The sequence below is a fragment of the Gopherus evgoodei genome, chromosome 23, assembly GCF_007399415.2.
Source record: "Gopherus evgoodei ecotype Sinaloan lineage chromosome 23, rGopEvg1_v1.p, whole genome shotgun sequence".
NCBI lineage: Eukaryota > Metazoa > Chordata > Testudines > Testudinidae > Gopherus > Gopherus evgoodei.
The window spans coordinates 9,383,816-9,401,034 of NC_044344.1; the positions used below are offsets into that span (position 1 = coordinate 9,383,816).

The window sequence follows — 17,219 nt, forward strand, 5'->3', positions numbered from 1 at the left end:
CATTCACGCAAAATGCAGAAGTACCTACAAAATCCAGTACGTTTGAGAGGTCTGGATCCTCCCCTCATTCAGTCCTTCCATTTCCATTGGTACTTGGTTTTTGTCTGTTTGAAAGAAACAAGGAGGGAGAAAGTAATTGGGAATGCTCAATTCTAGTGGGAAGACAGAATTAAACTCCCAAAGACTCTTATTTACAGGGTTGGTTTTATTGAAACAACAGAAGATGAAAGCCAGGATCCAATAAACTCAAAATACTAATCACCTGAGGCTTTCCTAGCTTCCACCAAGTAGGTGGGCAGAGGACAAACCTTTCCCCTTTAGTAGCCTTCATGACCACTAGTCACATTCCTTACAGTCTTCCTTCCAGAGCATCAAAGGACTCCCCAGCTGACGCTTCCTCCCAGCTGGTTCCTGCTCCTTACATGAGTCACCCTCTCAGGTTTTCTACCTGGTGGTACAGAGAGGCCCCTCTCAAACTCTCCCTTTATCCTGCATCTCTCCTATTTGCTGCTGTGCCTAAGGGTATGTCTACACTGCAATGTCATCCCAGGAGAACTCACGTTAGCAGACCCTGGGTTTGTTAACTTAGGGCTTGAGTATATACACTCATTTGTAACCCCAGGTTAGGAACTGTTGGACACTGGAACACAAACTGAGGCTCCAGAACCTACATTACATTATGTAGGCACGAGTCCAACCACCTATATCCCAGACTTCCTAGCACGCTCCCAAAATATGGTCACTCTAACCCTTTATTCTCGGTACAAAGTGGACTGTGGAATGCTTATAGCAGACTCCCAGAGCATGAATCCATTGGGGCTGTCTCTACGCTGCCTCTATGCTGCAAAGCAATAGGGCTTGAATCCCGGGTCCTGACTGGACTCAGACTCCCACCCTCCACTTCCATGAGGTCCCTGGGACCAAACCCTGGGTAAGCACCATTTGTGTGTAGATGGAATTGGGAGTTATGCTTGAGCCCGAGTTTGAACCCTGAGTTTACACTTCAATGTAGACGTACCCAAAGAGAAAGGAAGCCCTATATGTGGTTTCCTGTAGGCTCCATAATTAGGAACAAATGCACAACCTGCTACTAAAGCTCCCAGTTTTAAATAGCTGTAACAAACAATACAAGGCTCACGTGCATCACAAGGCCCAGTGTTCCCTCTTAGCGTCTTATTGGCAGCTACCCCTGCACTAACAAAAACGTGTGTACTTCTAGAAGAACTAAACTACGTTAATCAAGAATTAAGGGTACTTCAAAATTTCTCAAGATCAGGCCTCCAGTATATTCAATTGTTTGGTTTGCAAAAGGGGCTCAGTGAACCACACACAAAGATCTGAGTGGAAATTAAAGGATTCATCAGTAAAATTTACACATTGGGTACAGCAAATTAGTTCCTATAAAATTTTCATAGATATATGGTGTCTGTTTGCAGAGTAAAATGAATGAAAATCTGTACTGATTCACCACAAATCATCTAGCTCATTCCAACTCTTGCTTATCTCCCAAATATGCTACCTTCCATTCTTCTCAATTAAGTAACAATTCCTGTGAATGCTTACAGTTATTTACACAGAGACCTGTAAACATATCATTAATTACCCCTCGTTTTCTCTTAATGCTCATTACCACATGAAATCAAACTATAGACACGAGTTCTACGTGCTCTAGTCAGCTGTTCCTTTCAGCCATTGTGGGTCTACACTGCAATAAAACACCCATGTCTGGCCCGTGTTAGTGACCTTCCCCACTTCCAGCTTGAGCACGGACAGTTACACTGAGATTTTATAGTCCCATAGCCTGAGTCCCATGAGCATGAGGCAGGGGACATGGGCCATCCATGAGTGTTTTATTGCAGCATAGATGTACCTTGTAACACTTTATATGAAAAATGTTATACTACAGTCAGGGAAAGAAAATGATTGGTATTGTGATTTGACTGTTCAGAGATAACAGTGCATACTGAGGGATCTCCAAGCCAATCTGAAACATTAAAACTCAGAACAGTTTCATAAAAATATCCCACCTAAAAGTACAGGTTTATGAGCCAAGACGACTATTTTCAATGAGGCAAAGTCTTTGCACAACTATTCTGAAGGTTCAGAATATTAAATACAACCTGTCATCCAATGGAGACAATCTTTATAGAGTGTTTCTGTAATATATGAGCACTCTATAGATACAATTACAATAATACTGGGGAGTTAAAATACTTGGAATTCCATATTGACCTTTGATATTTGAGACAAATTTCATATACATACACAATTAGATCCTCTAACTAAGTCTGTTATAAAATACAGTAACCCCAGGGTTACTATTAAGGTGTTCCGGCCCAAGACTGGATTTAACTGATTGTTAAAATCATATTCGATTTTCTGCACCTTCTGCCTCTTTCTACTCCTTTTCTCATATACACACAGACAAACCCAGTTCCACCAATCCAAGCTCTAGCCCCTGCATTTGAAACCATTTGTTCTAAAGGGTATATGGCTTTTACTCAAGCTTTTTCACATGCTTGTGCTTTGGGTGCTACTGTTATTGTTTCAGACACTTCTTTGCAGTGTCTTCTTTATATTTATCCTTGATATTAGGTGGCAGTTATTTCTAACCCATAACAGTATTCTCTGTGGCAGAACATTATTCTTCCACCTCTGCTGCAGAAACTTTCAGTTAAGATTAAAAGGCAAAAAATGACTATTAATTCTAAAATAAATAAATACAGAGAGAAATTTATCCTTTGAATAAAATCTCTGTGCACTCTAACTAGAAGGTAAGTTTGAAAAGTCTGTTATTAAGATCATCAAGGACCAAAACAGTTCTGATGCCAGATGTGAAATTTTTTGAAGATTTCTTGAAGGATCCATTATAAAATTCATTTTAACTCATAAGCTAATTAATGGATTTACTTGTAAATTCACAGAAAATTTGTTCTATGTACAAAAAGTAAGTGCTATAAGTGCCAGGAAGACACACTTTTATACTCAAAGATCAGCACTCTGCAGAACAGTCAGGTAAGGAAACAGTATGAGGGCAGTTAGAGAAGTACAAATCATCATGGGTCCAGAAATGGGAGAAGAAAAGGGGCCTGGCAAAAGGCCTGAGACAGAAAGAGAGAGAAGTGGCATGCACTGCTGCAGCAGCAAAGCTGTAGAAGTAGTGAACTGGAAGTAAGCTGAGGTGTCCCTTGCCTCTATAGGCTAGAAATCTGACTGTACAAGATACAAGTATCTAATGACCTGCCTCTGTCATATCAGCTGTGGACTGGAATCCCCAGCAGTTCCAGGACTGGTGAATTGGATATGGTAAAAAAAAATGGCTGTCCATCAAAACTACAGACTGTATCCAAGATTCAACTGCATATAGTACTTCTACTCCTCACAAAAGATATTGTGATACACTTATATCACTATCAATCACCATGCTACTTGTGCAGTTGTTTAAGCAGATATGTAGATTCTTTGAGATCTGAGTTACTCTGGCTGTTTAATCCATAATTATTTGAATTACACATCTGGTTTTAATTTTATCTCCAAAGAAGAGAAAAGGAAGAATAAAAATGTATTTTAAAAGTGCTCACTAAGTTGTATATCCAACCCATTTTAAAAAGGGTGGGGGGGAGAAAGTACTGCCAGGTTTCAAAGAGGATATAGTAAAATATAGATATGAATCTGACATAAAATGGAACCAAATATGAGGAGTTTACATTAACATTCCTTAGACTGTCTCAGAAATAACTTTGTAACTCATTTTTCTTGTGTTTTTTAAAATAAAAAGAATACTTTGTTCTTTACCATCTGCTTACAACTCTAACTATACTCAAAGCCAATAACAGAGTCACATTCCATATTTAAAGATTAGAAGATTGTTAGTCATAGTGGAAGAACAGTTTACTGCAGAAAAAATATGTCCAAACTAAAATATTGTGGAAGCTATAAAATACCTTACCAGGTATAGCTATAAAAGATGTTGACAGCATTGTTTCTACTGCACAAGAACTTCTGTGACCCACAAGACAGGAAAAGAAATATTAAACACCAACAGACACACACACACACATAATTTTATTGTATACAAACCACTGCTAAAATCTCACCAACACTGTTTTGAAAGCACCAATCAAAAGATAACCACAGGAACCAGCAAAATCCAGTGTTCAGTGTTGCAATAGTACTTAACTTTTTAAGCAATGGCATTGTATATAACTATAAATACATATTTATGCAACTGATGTTCCTTTTTTAGAAATATTCTGAATTATATGTGTTTGTGAACCACAGTACCATAAAACATAACAGAAAAAAACAACAAAAGCTGAGTCAAAACAAATTGAAACCACATTTCTTTAAAATTATTGCTCAGCCCTTTTTGGAAGAGAGGAATAATGAGAAGGCTATAATGCTACAACTACTAGTGTATTTCTAATCAGCCAGAATTACCAAGACCACATCACAACACATAGACATTTTTAGCTTGACTTTACTGACCTAGTTTGCTGACTATAGTTACTTCATATAAGGGAGACTGCAAAGAATTATCATTTCAAAGGCCAATGTGTTCATTGAGATCCCACATGAAAAAAGCCACAATACTTTTAACCACGTTTGAAATGCTTACTCTTTAACTTACATACAGAAGGATTTGTATTCAAGAAATCCAAAATACATTATGCATCTTTGTCAAAAATATTATGGGCTGTTGTTGCAGGGCGCCATTCCGGAAAATGCCTCCTTGTGGCATGGTATTGACCTGCAGGTACCCTGCCCTCAGTTCCCTCCTTAATCTCCCAATAACTAAGCTACAGCCTAAAGTACTCAAAGAAACATTCCCCCTTCTTGGGATCTAATCAATGGAGTACACCTCTACCCTGATATAACACTGTCCTCGGGAGCCAAAAAATGTTACCGCGTTATAGGTGAAACCGCGTTATATCGAACTTGCTCTGATCCATCAGAAAGTGGAGCCCCGTCCCCCTGGAGCGCTGCTTTACCGCATTATATCCAAATTCGTGCTATCTCAGGTCATGTTATATCGATTTATGAAGCAATCTCCTTTGACCATTCAGGATCAAACCTGTCCCTCTTGGGGCCTCCAATTCACTTGTGTTTTAAGGGTCCAGGTTTCCACTTCCCCCTGACTCAAGGTGCTCTGCCAATCACATTGCAGCCACTGGCCTCTCTGGTGAGTCTTTCCCACAGGTCTCCTCCTGCTCTCCTCTTCCTTAAAGGATTCCACAGCCATCATGGACTCCTGTTTAGGCTTCACTCAAGTTTACAGGGGGGTGTAATATAAAAGCTAGAGGATACAGGAGACCATAAAACTTCTACTTAATAATAGTGAAGGCCGCTGAGAAATGAAAGCCTGAAATCCAGATGGTGGGCGGCGGGGCTGTTCTATTTTTTCTTATTTTTGCTCTCCTCATTATAACAAAAACACTCAAAAACCACAAAAATTAAATAGAGTAGAAAAACTTGCTGATTGAAGGACTGTTCTTTCATTGCTAAACTATCAGATCCTCACTACCAGTTTCAAGTCCTGTAACACAGCCCAATTCTTCCTAATATATTACTCCAGTTTTTAATGTTCTTGAAGCTGCCCTCTTTAAACTATAACAACATTCAACTAGAATGAGATTAACAGCAAAATAATATTTGGGGAGACATAATACTACCTTAAACACTTTATTTTTATATTCCAAATATTGTCCCTTCAAAACTTTCATTAGTTTTAGCATTCAAGCAAATGAGGGCTTGATTACACCAGCGAGGGCAAACCCTATTCAAGTTTCACACCTACACAATTCTGTTAAATTCCTTTTTCTTCATTTCCAACTAGTATGCCATTGTAGAGCTCTGGGTTCTTGAACAGAAATCCACGATAATGTCAAATTATTAGTTCATTTTTTAATGAAGAAACAATATTAATGGAAGATAAGTTCATGCCCAAATTAAGAGTTGTACAATAAATGTTGAAATGAAACTGAGAAGTTTGTTTTAGAAATGACAAATATTACAGTACAAGCAAGAAGTCAACGAACATCATATTCCTGTTAAATTTTAAAATGTTGAGCTAAATTAGTAAAGAAATACTCTTACAATCCGCATACAGCTGTGATGTCTAAATAATGAAGCATCATAGTTTATTAGTTGTAATAACTGCATATTTAACAAACAATTTCAAATAATTTTAATATGAGGTAATTTAAATAAGAATCTGTTGTTTTTTATAACAGATGTTTGTGCAGGCAAATAACCTCATCTCTGCAGAATTCTGTCAAGAATTAATGTTGGTCGACTCGGACAACAGATTTTGTTTGGACAGTATACCTCCACCAAAACAGAAACAAGCAATATGACAATGTCATGAAAGTAACATTCTTTGAATATTTATTGTACTTCTGGGGAAAATACTTTGTGGCTGGTTACTTTTTGGGATTTTTACTTTCAGTTTTCATCATCAAGGGATTATGGTTAACTATCTAGTAATCTGACAGGGTGACAAATTCCTTTTCGTATTACATTAGACTGAAACCAAACTACTTTCTTTATTGATTTAGCCCATCATATTTAATTTCACCAGAAATTAAAAGTTAGTAAATAACCCAATACCAAGCTCCTAAATTATTCTTTACAAAGAAAACAGCTTGAAAGATTTATTGATTTTTTTTTCTTACTTGCATGGCAAAGAATCAGAATTAAATATATTTATTAAGATACAGAATCAGCGATGAATTCATATATCATGTGACAGTTTGATAGGCCAACGTTCAGCATTTGAAATATATTTTATTTTCCAGTGTAGTTACACTTTACATTAGGACACTGATCCTCTTCACAGTCTCTTGTTTTCATCCTTCTCCAAGCAGCCAATCAGTAGTTTCCAATGAAACTTATTTCATCAGAGGCAGATTTGAAACATGTAGTATTAAATCAATATAGTACAGCTGATGTGTACTATTACAAATTACACCTATTCATAAATCTGGTCGTATATTTAATGAGCAAGATATTTTCCTTCTCTTGTCAGTCCCCATCTGCCTGGAAAAAACAAGCCAAATAAAAAAATTTTACATCCGAAGAAGTGGGCTGTAGCCCACGAAAGCTTATGCTCAAATAAATGTGTTAGTCTCTAAGGTGTCACAAGTACTCCTTTCTTTTTGCGGATACAGACTAACACGGCTGCTACTCTGAAATACTTCAGAACTGTAACCTCTCATTCGCATTTTGTAAAATTAAAAAATGTCCATATTTGGAAGGTTATACATCCACACTACAAGATTGAAAAGATGAATGAAAGGGAATATTTTAACATTAGAGATCAATATCAAATCAATCAAGACCTGGCCTTGATGTGAAAAGCACAATACATGTTTACTTGTCTACTATTCAATTTTCAGGAGGACCAGGAACATGAATGCAAAGGGATATATAGTTCCATGGGCCTCTAAAAATACATTTAATACTCCACATTACTTCATTTTATGAAACTGCCTCAAAGTCTACACATATATTAATATGGACAGGTGCCCATATAATCCATTCCTGCAACAACAGACTGCAAAGTATCTTGACAAAGAACTTTAATGTCATAAAACTCTGAATGACAATCAACCTCTCAGGTTCCAGGTACACTGGATACCATTAAGCAAGAGCCATTCACCACAGTAGTACAGTATAAATACCTCACTGCAGTATACATATGAAATTTAAGAATTAATATAGTAACGTCAACAACAGGACACTCACTTTGGAAACTACCAAAGCAAATTGGTACATTGGCCATAAACAAGGTTCTAAATGAATTGCTGATGTCTAAAAATTGACCTGGAAGAAAATTTGCCTGACAATGTGGTCAACTGTCTTAAGGATGTAGCAAGCCGTCATCATTAAAAAACAAACAGCATAAACAAAGACAATAAGGGGAGGGGAGAAGCTATTTTTTATCTCTTTATGTGAGAGAAACTAAACTATCCAAATATTATTTCAACTAAAAAAAAAAAAAATAGAGATAGAGAAAGAGAGAGATCCATTCGATTCTATATGGATTCATATACCATGCTCATCACTGCAGTATCAGAACAACTTCCAGTAGTGCACTAAGCAATGTGACTAACATCTGTCACATTTGTTCTCTTATCCTCTCCCCAGGGAAAAGACTGTGTGCGCAATAATACCGTATATCGTTCCAAAGCTTCTGTAGGAAGTGTAATGTTCCTCTTCCATTCTGTAGTATTTATACAACTTGCAACAAACATTCTTTTCCTTCACACAAATAGGAAACGGAACAGCATTGTTCAGCATCTTTTCTCCTTGGTTTCTTTTGGTCTCATATCCTTATATATAAACTGACTATTTCAAGAGTTTGCAATGTTGTTGTAGCCTTTGGTTCCAGGATATAAGAGACACAAAGTGGGTGAGGTGATGTCTTTTATTGGATCAAATTCTGTTGGTGAAAGAGACCAGCTTTCAAGCTCCACAGAATTTCTCCTCAGGTCTGAGAAAGATAATCAGAGTGTCATAGCTAAATACAAGATTGTTAAGCATAAGTAGGGTGACCACATGTCCCATCTTGGCCAGACAGTCCCTTTTTTAAGCCCCGTCCTGACAGACCTGTCTTTTTTTGGCAAAAGTGGGCATTTGCTCTTGTCAATTTGATCAGTTGGCAAGAGCAATTGGGACAAATGTTCACTTTTGTCAAAAAGTGGGGTGTGGAAGAATGTGCAGGATAGGGGGTGTGCGGTGACACTGGCCCTGTGCAGGTGGGGAAGGCAGAGCTCGGGCAGGCAGGGCTCAAGGGAACAGCGACACCAGCCCCAGGTGGGGAGGAGGGCTTGGGTCAGCCAGGCACAGGGGAAGGGCTGTGACTAGCCCCATGCAGTCTCCCATTTTCCATTTGGGAAATATGGTCAGCCTAAGCGTAAGGAATTAAAATATATTGCAAGGCACCACTGAAAATGAAGTAGGGCATTAACAGCTCTGCAGTCACTGGACAAAGGAAAGACAGTAGGTTACAGATTACTGAATTGATACATAAATCCAGCATCTCTACTGAGTCCAGGATTTTTGGTGTCTAGCAGAGGTATGAATTTTAAGATCCCAGGCTCATCTTTTTGAAGATGTAGTGCAGGCTTTCTTTGAGGATGAGGACTGAGAGGGCAGACATGGAGTGATAGTTTTGAACAACTACGTGGGTGAAACTAAACAATCTCTATCCTCTCAAATGAAGTCACACAGAAAACTGATAAAAGACAAAAACACCATATCACTTCTGGGCAAACACTTCTAACAGTACGACCATTCCATATCTGACCGCTCAGCCCTTGTCCTCAAAGGACACTGCACAACATTTTCAAAAGACGAGCCTAGGAGCTTAAACTCACAACAATGCCAGACAACAATAATAATTAAAAAAAAAATTACCTCTCCCACCTTGTCTCTCTTATCTCAGGAGTATTAAACATGTGGCCCATACTACATACTCAGATTGTATTTCATTTTTATAAAGTACATTTCTAGCCCTCACCATTGCAAGTGAACAGAGCATAAACTGTGCTGTCTTCCTGAGTCAGCAGACTGATGACTCTGAGGGTATGTCTACACTACATATCTCTGACGACGGTCACACTTTGGTGTGTTGCTATACTTGTCAATTAAAGGCTCTGGTGTGTTTGGGGGAGGGAGGGCAGCAGGAAAAGGCTTCAGCACCTCCCCGCTGAGGAGGAAGGTCTCCAGCAGTAGGGGTTTGGCAAAGCCTTTCCCTGCACCCAGAGTTGTTCACTGCGGTAGGAGAAGGACTCCAGCAGCAGAGAGCTTTCAGAAACTTTTCCTGCTGCCTCCTCCCTGCCAGAGCCTTTTCCTGCTGCCAGAGTCTTCATGTGGTGGGGAAACGACTCAGCAGAAGGAGGTAGTGGGACACTGCACTGCTAAAAATAGCAGGGTAAGACAGGTAGGCAAGGCTTGGGTGAGTAGAAAGACATTTTCAGACGTATCTTTACTTTACTCACCTAAGCCATGCCTTAGTGTCTACACTGCTATTTATACCTGTGTTGGAGAGCTACGTGGGTATGTACACTTTATGGCACTGAAAGAAGCATGCAGGGTAGACGCATCTAGTGTCAACTTTAATGCCCAATGACGACACTAGTTATTTAGTTCTGGATGATTTGAGCAGATGAATGGAAAAGAAATTGGGAGTTAAGCATGTGGGAAGTAGGGTACCGGCAACCACTGCAAATAGTGAATGGAAAATGGGGAAGGAAGAGAAACAAAAACAGAACTAGCCATGCTCCTAAAGGTGAGCTTTTTCCCCCTTACCGAGTGATATTAAATGGAACAACAAGGTACTAAATTAATAACTAAAAGTTTCGATATTATACAGGCATATTATATTATTTTTGCAAACCTCCATGTGAAATTATTCGGAGTTTGGCTATGGAGTGAGGGAGGTATGCCCGGCTGAATAAACTTCAAAATAGAAGAGACCCCTTTTCACTGAATGAGCTTGACATGCCTGGGCTATCATATCTTCTGAATGTGTTAGTCATTATATGAAATTCAAAGCATTTCTGACAATTAATGTGTTTCTTTTCTATAGATGAGGATAATGAACAGTAAATGCTAAAAAGAAGTCCTGACTGCAATCAAAATCAGGAGTTTAATGTTGATTAAGTAACACTGGAATTCAAGTCTGCTCTGTCTGTCTAGAAGTGCATAAAGAGTTCCTTCATGATGGTTTAACAGCTCCACAATCCATCTATTCAAAAGTTACAGCAACAAAAAAATACCAGAAAGAAATATAGAAGAAAGTTGCTGAAAGTAGCTATGAAAGAGGTTTCAACAAAGACTTGCAAGATACGGGTCATGTTTCAGCCCACAAGATTTGCTATCATGTACAATCTCAGATGCTGATTTCAGAAATATGGGTAAGGCACCATGGATTCTACAATTTAAGAGCCATAGAATTGGCAGATGAATTTACCCTTTTGGCTTACAAAGGCTTTTCAGGGCTGCAGAAATTAGTTTATTGAGAAAACTGGTTACTCTCTTAACTTCTAGTAAATTTCTTGTCTATCTAGTCTGCCTGTCCTCCTCCTCCACTACAAAGGGGAAATTCCAAATTATTTTAGTGTATAGATTGTAGCTAGGTGCTAAGCCTGAGCCTGGATGAAGTGGAAGAGCTTCACAAGTCAGCTGCTCTGACTTGGACAGCACCAAACAGCATCATCAATGTACTCTCGTCTCAAAGAGACAAAAAAGGAACATGACAGTTAAAGGCTCCTTGATCCTTAAAAGTGCATGTTCCCCCTTATTTCTTCACCTTACTGAGTGCCCATCCCATTCCTCTACCACTTGCTATGGTCTTCCTGCAAATACACATAGTGTCTCTCTCTATAAAATGAAAATCTATATTTAAATTGGTAAGCTATAAAAGTTCAGTAGACTATAATAAAAATGTATAGTAATATTTTCCAAATTTCTTCTTCACAGATAGAAAAGACACGCACAACATCTCTCATAGATCAAACCTAGCCAAAAAGTGTGGGTTAATATTTACTGTAAACACATCCGTAGGAGGTGGTGGAAAGACTGCAGTGTAAAAAGCAGAGACTTTGATGGCTTACTCATTGCAAGGAATCAGGGTGTAAATTTTAATTTTAAAACTCTGTTTTCTCTGTTAAGAAACCAGTCTATACACCTTAGTCCTTTCCACATTGATTTTTGAGTAAATTCTCAATTACACTGTTCACTACTGGAGCTGAACACATGTCAAACTAAGGATTAATGGTAATTTCACCCAACAAATACATTATAAACCAAGATTTAATATCTGGGGGATCCTGTCTTTCTTTCTGAAGATTATAAATATTAACCGCATATAGAGTACAATGTAAACAGGAAACATTTACATTTTTCTCCATTTAATTACTGAATACCTCCAGATATCAATTCCATTTATCATATTGATCAAGTTACACAGAGACAAACAAACGAGTGTGCTGCAGTACAGTACATAAGATACCAATATTTCTCAAGGTAACATTACTTGTAAGTAGTTATTAACAAGCACAAACTTTGTTTAATGACAGTTAAGGTGACAGAAGGCTATATTTCATTCACCAAAAACTTAACACATGGAAATAAAATGTTAAAGAAAAAAATATCCTTAAATCCCTGCCACATTCCTATTGCCTACAATACTGTCAATAACATACTTCAAAATTCTGTAACACTTTCATTTCCATCTCCAACAGATATTAAAGAGCAACACATACCCTAACTGCATCAAACTCACATTTTAATACAAAACTTTAACAGCAACCTCAGCAACATTACGGCTAAATAACTTCCCAAATGCAAAGAGACTGACAGATGTGCTGATCAGTAGATTAAATAGAATGAGACAGCTGTTAAGGATTTTGTTAATGTGAGTTTGATAAAATTGTACAACACAGTGCTCTTCAATATCAGTTGAAGATGGAAATGAAAGTCAATCAACAGCATTGTAGAAAATACAGTGTTCTGTGTGTATGAACCAAATCTGCACCAATCCAACATGAAAAATTCAAATATACAGTCTAAATTTTTTTTTTTATTTTCACCACTTTTACAACATTTCTCAGAAATAAAGGGAGCTCCCGTCCAAATTAAAATTCTGTTGCAGCCTCAAATATGGTGTCACTATCATTCCACCGTAACATAATCTTAATAGCCTGATCTTCTCTAATTTTAAAAATAAAATAGGTTTGGAAATATTTAGAATTTAAACTGATGACTATCTGAAGCTCACTGGTGTTCAAGATTTTACGCTTTTCTGAGATGTGATATGTATATTGCCATATTTTATATATATTTGTCAGCTGTAGAAGTAAGGTTCTGCTATGTTTTACAATGAGACCTGGGTTTGACTTCTGCCACTATCATCTCATTTCCTGAAGCTTCAATAAACAGATCACCACCACTCATTATCAAGTAGACATACTGACACGAGCAGATATCTAATTAGATTTCTAAAGGTAGGCAAAGTCAAGTCTGGTAAACACTTGAATAGAAGTCCCTCCCAAAAGAAGACTTTATAGAATACACATATCTTGTGTGCATCAGAATGAGTAGGCACATCTTCCAGTTCTAGCTGCTCTTCTGCAACATTGCCTTTCATTACATAATCACACTTCAGTTTTTTCCATAAGCATGAGTGGCGTTATATATTATTGCACATGTTTTATGTAAGCACGTTCATACACAAAAGATCTCATTGTAAAGCGGTGTCACAAATTCATTTTTCTTGGGAAAAACTTAACTCTAAATGTACTTAATTTACATGATTAAAATCTGAAACTTGAATTTTAATGTTAGATTAGCATAGGAGTCTGGATTCTTTTTACATATAATGACTTGCTTTTCTCTGTCTTATTTTCCAATTTAATAACTATTTTTGTGTCTATATGGTGCTTATGCCTTTTTCTAAAATGAATCATAGTCTTGCTCACAATAAAGTAAGAAAAAGAAGCACTTTAATAATCTATAATGATGTTGAGTCTAGAAGACCATGTTGGGTCATACTTCAATTAAAAACACACATACAGTACACATATGGCAGTAAAAATAATCATTAAGAGCAAAATTTAATAGGACTTAAAATTCAGCGTAACTTTTAATCAAAGATATAGATAAAAAGGTATGTACAGTAACTCCTCACTTAACGTTGTAGTTATGTTCCTGAAAAATGCAACTTTAAGTGAAACAATATTAAGCTAATCCAATTTCCCAATAAAAATTAATGTAAATAGGGGGGTTAGATTCCAGGGAACTCTTTTTTCAGCAGACAAGTTTTGAGAAAGAGTGCGAGCAAGTATAAGTTTTAAACAAACAATTTAATACTGTACACAGCTATGATGATTGTAAAGCTCGGTTGAGGTGGTGAAGTCAGAGGGTGGGATATTTCCCAGGGAATGCCTTACTGCTAAATGACGAACTAGCAATTGGCTGAGCCCTCAAGGGTTAAACCATTGATTTTAATGTAGCCTCACACTCTACAAGGCAGCATGAATGGAGGGAGGGGAGACAGCATGGGAGATAGAGGCAGAGACACACAGAGTGTGTGCGCGTGTGTGCGCGCGCGTGTGAGAGAGAGAAGCACATTACTCCTTTAAGTAGGCTGATCCCACTCTAAGTGCATTGCCTTTTTAATCAGATCAGCAAGTTGTGACAGCAGCTGCTGCTGCCAGGAAGCTCCCTCCATCCTGAGCCCTGTCGTGACCCCACCCCCATGGTGCTGAAGTAGGTGGGGTGCAGGAGCGGGGGGCGGGGGACATCCTGACATTAACCCACATCTCCCACCCCGCACAGCAAGCAGGAGGCTCCAGAGAGCAGTTCCAAGGCAGAGGACAGGAGCAGCACATGGCAGTGGGGGAATGGACAGCTGAACTGCCGGGCGGATGCTGCACAGGGAACTTAGGAGAGCGGGGAGCTGATGGGGGGCTGACGGTACACCCTGGTTCCAAGCCCCCACCAGCTAGCTCCAATGGGCTGCTCTTCCTGCAATCAATGGACAAAGCAGGCGGCTGCCGAACGATGTTACTAGGGAGCATTGCACAACTTTAAACGAGCATGTTCCCTAACTGATCAGCAACATAACAATGAAACAACTTTAACCAGGACGACTTTAAGTGAGGAGTTACTGTATGAGGAGGAGTCTTCATTTACTTACCACTGGACCTGTTTTTGCGGTTTGATTTCCCACCTGTCAGAAGCATCTTGAGACTGTTGCGAAACATGGCTGCACTATTCTGCTCTGTGCACCCCAAAATCTGTGTAAAACAAAAGAAAGGTATGGTTTGGCATATGAATATATGTTTTGATTTGTCAACCTAAAAACATTTTGGAAAAACAGTAAGAGGAGCTAAAGATAAAAACTTCAGAAACTACGCTGACAGCAAAAAAATGGAACATAAAACATTAAGACTTTCTATATTCCCATAAAATATAAATTGCTAAACATAAAATCTAACATTTCAAATACCTTTATTCATTCAGACTGACTATTTTCAGTAGAATACAGAATTTCTTCAACACTGTTCACTACCAGTGCCCATGTTGAATAGTTAAGCCGAATTATTATCCAGCTCTGTTTCTATGGGTTGGGAAGAGTATGACAAGTCTCCAGCTGACAGTACTACTGAGGCTGAACCTTCCAGGGACCATGGCACTGCTCAGAAGATCTGTCAGTCTTGCTGACACTGACCTACAAACTACAAGGTAATGTCTTTAGCTTCAGGGGCAGTTAAATATCATATATTTCGGTAAGTTGACATAGTCGTTAAATGTATAAAAGAAAAAACAGAAGACTCCAAACTCAGAAAACATTAATTTAGCTAATGTTAATACAGTAATCAGTATCTTTTCCTCCGTTTATGTCAAAGGTCCTCAAACTGTGGGGAATGCCCCAAATGTTTGGGGGGGGGGCATGGTGGGACCAGGGCCAGCCCAAACAGGGGGCAGGGAGGGAGTGTCACCCAGCCCCGCTCTGCCCCCAGCTCTACTCCTAGCCCCAACCCCAGACTTACCCTCCCAACCTTGGCTCCACTCCCATCTCAGCCCCAGCCTCATCCACACACTTGGCCCCCAGCTGCAGCTTCACTCCCAGCCCCAGCCATGTCCTCAGCCTCAGCCCCCATCTGCAGCTCCTCTTCTGCCCCCAGCAAGCCTCAGTCCCATTCCCAGCCCCAAACCTGCCCCCCAGGTGTGTCCCAGCCATGGTCCTCTTACCCCTGTCCACGCCCCCCTCCCTCTCACCAGCTACCGGGAGGGGGCACAGACAGGGGTAAGGGTGTGTGTGGGTGTGACTGTGAGATGCTTGGGGACCACTGGTCTATGTGTCTTGTATGGAAAAACCGCACAGCTCCCTTTTCCGGACTTCATAAGGTGCTTCAGAGTAGGCAATTCATTTTAAAAACTAGATTAAAATAATAGTAAACAACTCAAAGGTCAGGAAATATCAAAATTATGGATATACTTGCAACTTAACTTGATCCATTCTGGGAATATACATTAATATAGTCTTCGGTTCATAAAATATCAGGGGTGGAAGGGACCTCAGGACATCATCTAGTTCAACCCCCGGCTCAAATGAGAACAAATCCCCAGACAGTTAATAAATAAAATTAAAAAAAAACAAAAAACCCTGTTCCCTAAATGGTCCCCTCATGGGTTGACCTCACAACCCTGAGTTTAGCAGGCCAATGCTCAAACCACTGAGCTATCTCTTCCCCCAGTTATGTGATCATAAAGTGACTAACTTTTTTCAAATACATGCAGAGCAGTATACAGAATTCAAAATGCTATATAGGTGCATCTAAAGTTGTCAAAAGTCATTGTAATATGCTCTATTCTATTACTGGAGAAATATTATCATTTAATTAGAGACAACAATAAAAATACATACTCACAAGGGAGTTAAACTTGTGTGGGTGACCATAACTTTAGCATTTCCTGACTTTTAAGTACCTTCCCCATATGACCATAGGAATATTTTTTTATTTTGGTTTTAAACAGAGTACAGTATATGCACTTGCTATGTGTTTGAGGGTCATTAACGTCATACTACATTATTTCTGATATCCTATATAACTACATTAGAACTGAAAAAAGCTTTGTTTAGGCTTCCCCTCTAACCCCAAAATAAATAATACACCATTTAAGAACAAGTTTTCAGACAATCATTCATTATTCAAAGCTTCTTATTTGGCAAGAAAATTTAAGATCTTAAACTTACCAGCTTGGCCACATACACAACAGTCCTAAATAAGAGTTCTGTGTTATTTTCTATAGACTGTTGTCATGCTCTAGTTCAGTGGTTCTCAATCAGGGGTCTGGGGCCTCCTTGGAAGCTGCGAGCAGGTTTCAGGGAGTCCACCAAGCAGGACCGGCATTAGACTTGCTGGGGACCAATGCAGAAAGCCAAATCCCCACTGCATGGGGCTGAAGCCTGGGGTCCTGAGCCCTGCCACCCGGGGCTGAAGCAATGTAGCTTCATGGGGCCCTAGGCGGTCTCCAGCTTGCTACCCCCTAAAGCTGGTCCTGGCTTTTATATGAAGATAAACCGGTGGGGACGATGGGGGCATGGACAAGGGTAAGAGGCCTAAGGCTGGGTCACACCTGGGGGCAGGTCTGGGGCTGGAAACGGGGCCGAGGCTGTACTGTTGTGGCACAGGTGGGCTATG

The 17,219-nt window shown here is 39.2% G+C and overlaps 1 protein-coding gene across 8 annotated transcripts in view; it reads right to left on the bottom strand.

Moving 5' to 3' along the window:
* TANC2 (tetratricopeptide repeat, ankyrin repeat and coiled-coil containing 2) overlaps positions 1 to 17,219 on the bottom strand; it is a 617,479-nt gene that overhangs the window by 422,902 nt on the left and 177,358 nt on the right. For all 8 annotated transcript variants that reach the window (XM_030541301.1, XM_030541300.1, XM_030541298.1 and 5 more), the window contains exon 3: positions 14,708 to 14,807. In XM_030541301.1, the coding sequence (XP_030397161.1) occupies positions 14,708 to 14,774 (67 nt within the window). In that variant the 5' untranslated portion in view covers positions 14,775 to 14,807. The remainder of the gene's footprint in view (positions 1 to 14,707; positions 14,808 to 17,219) is intronic.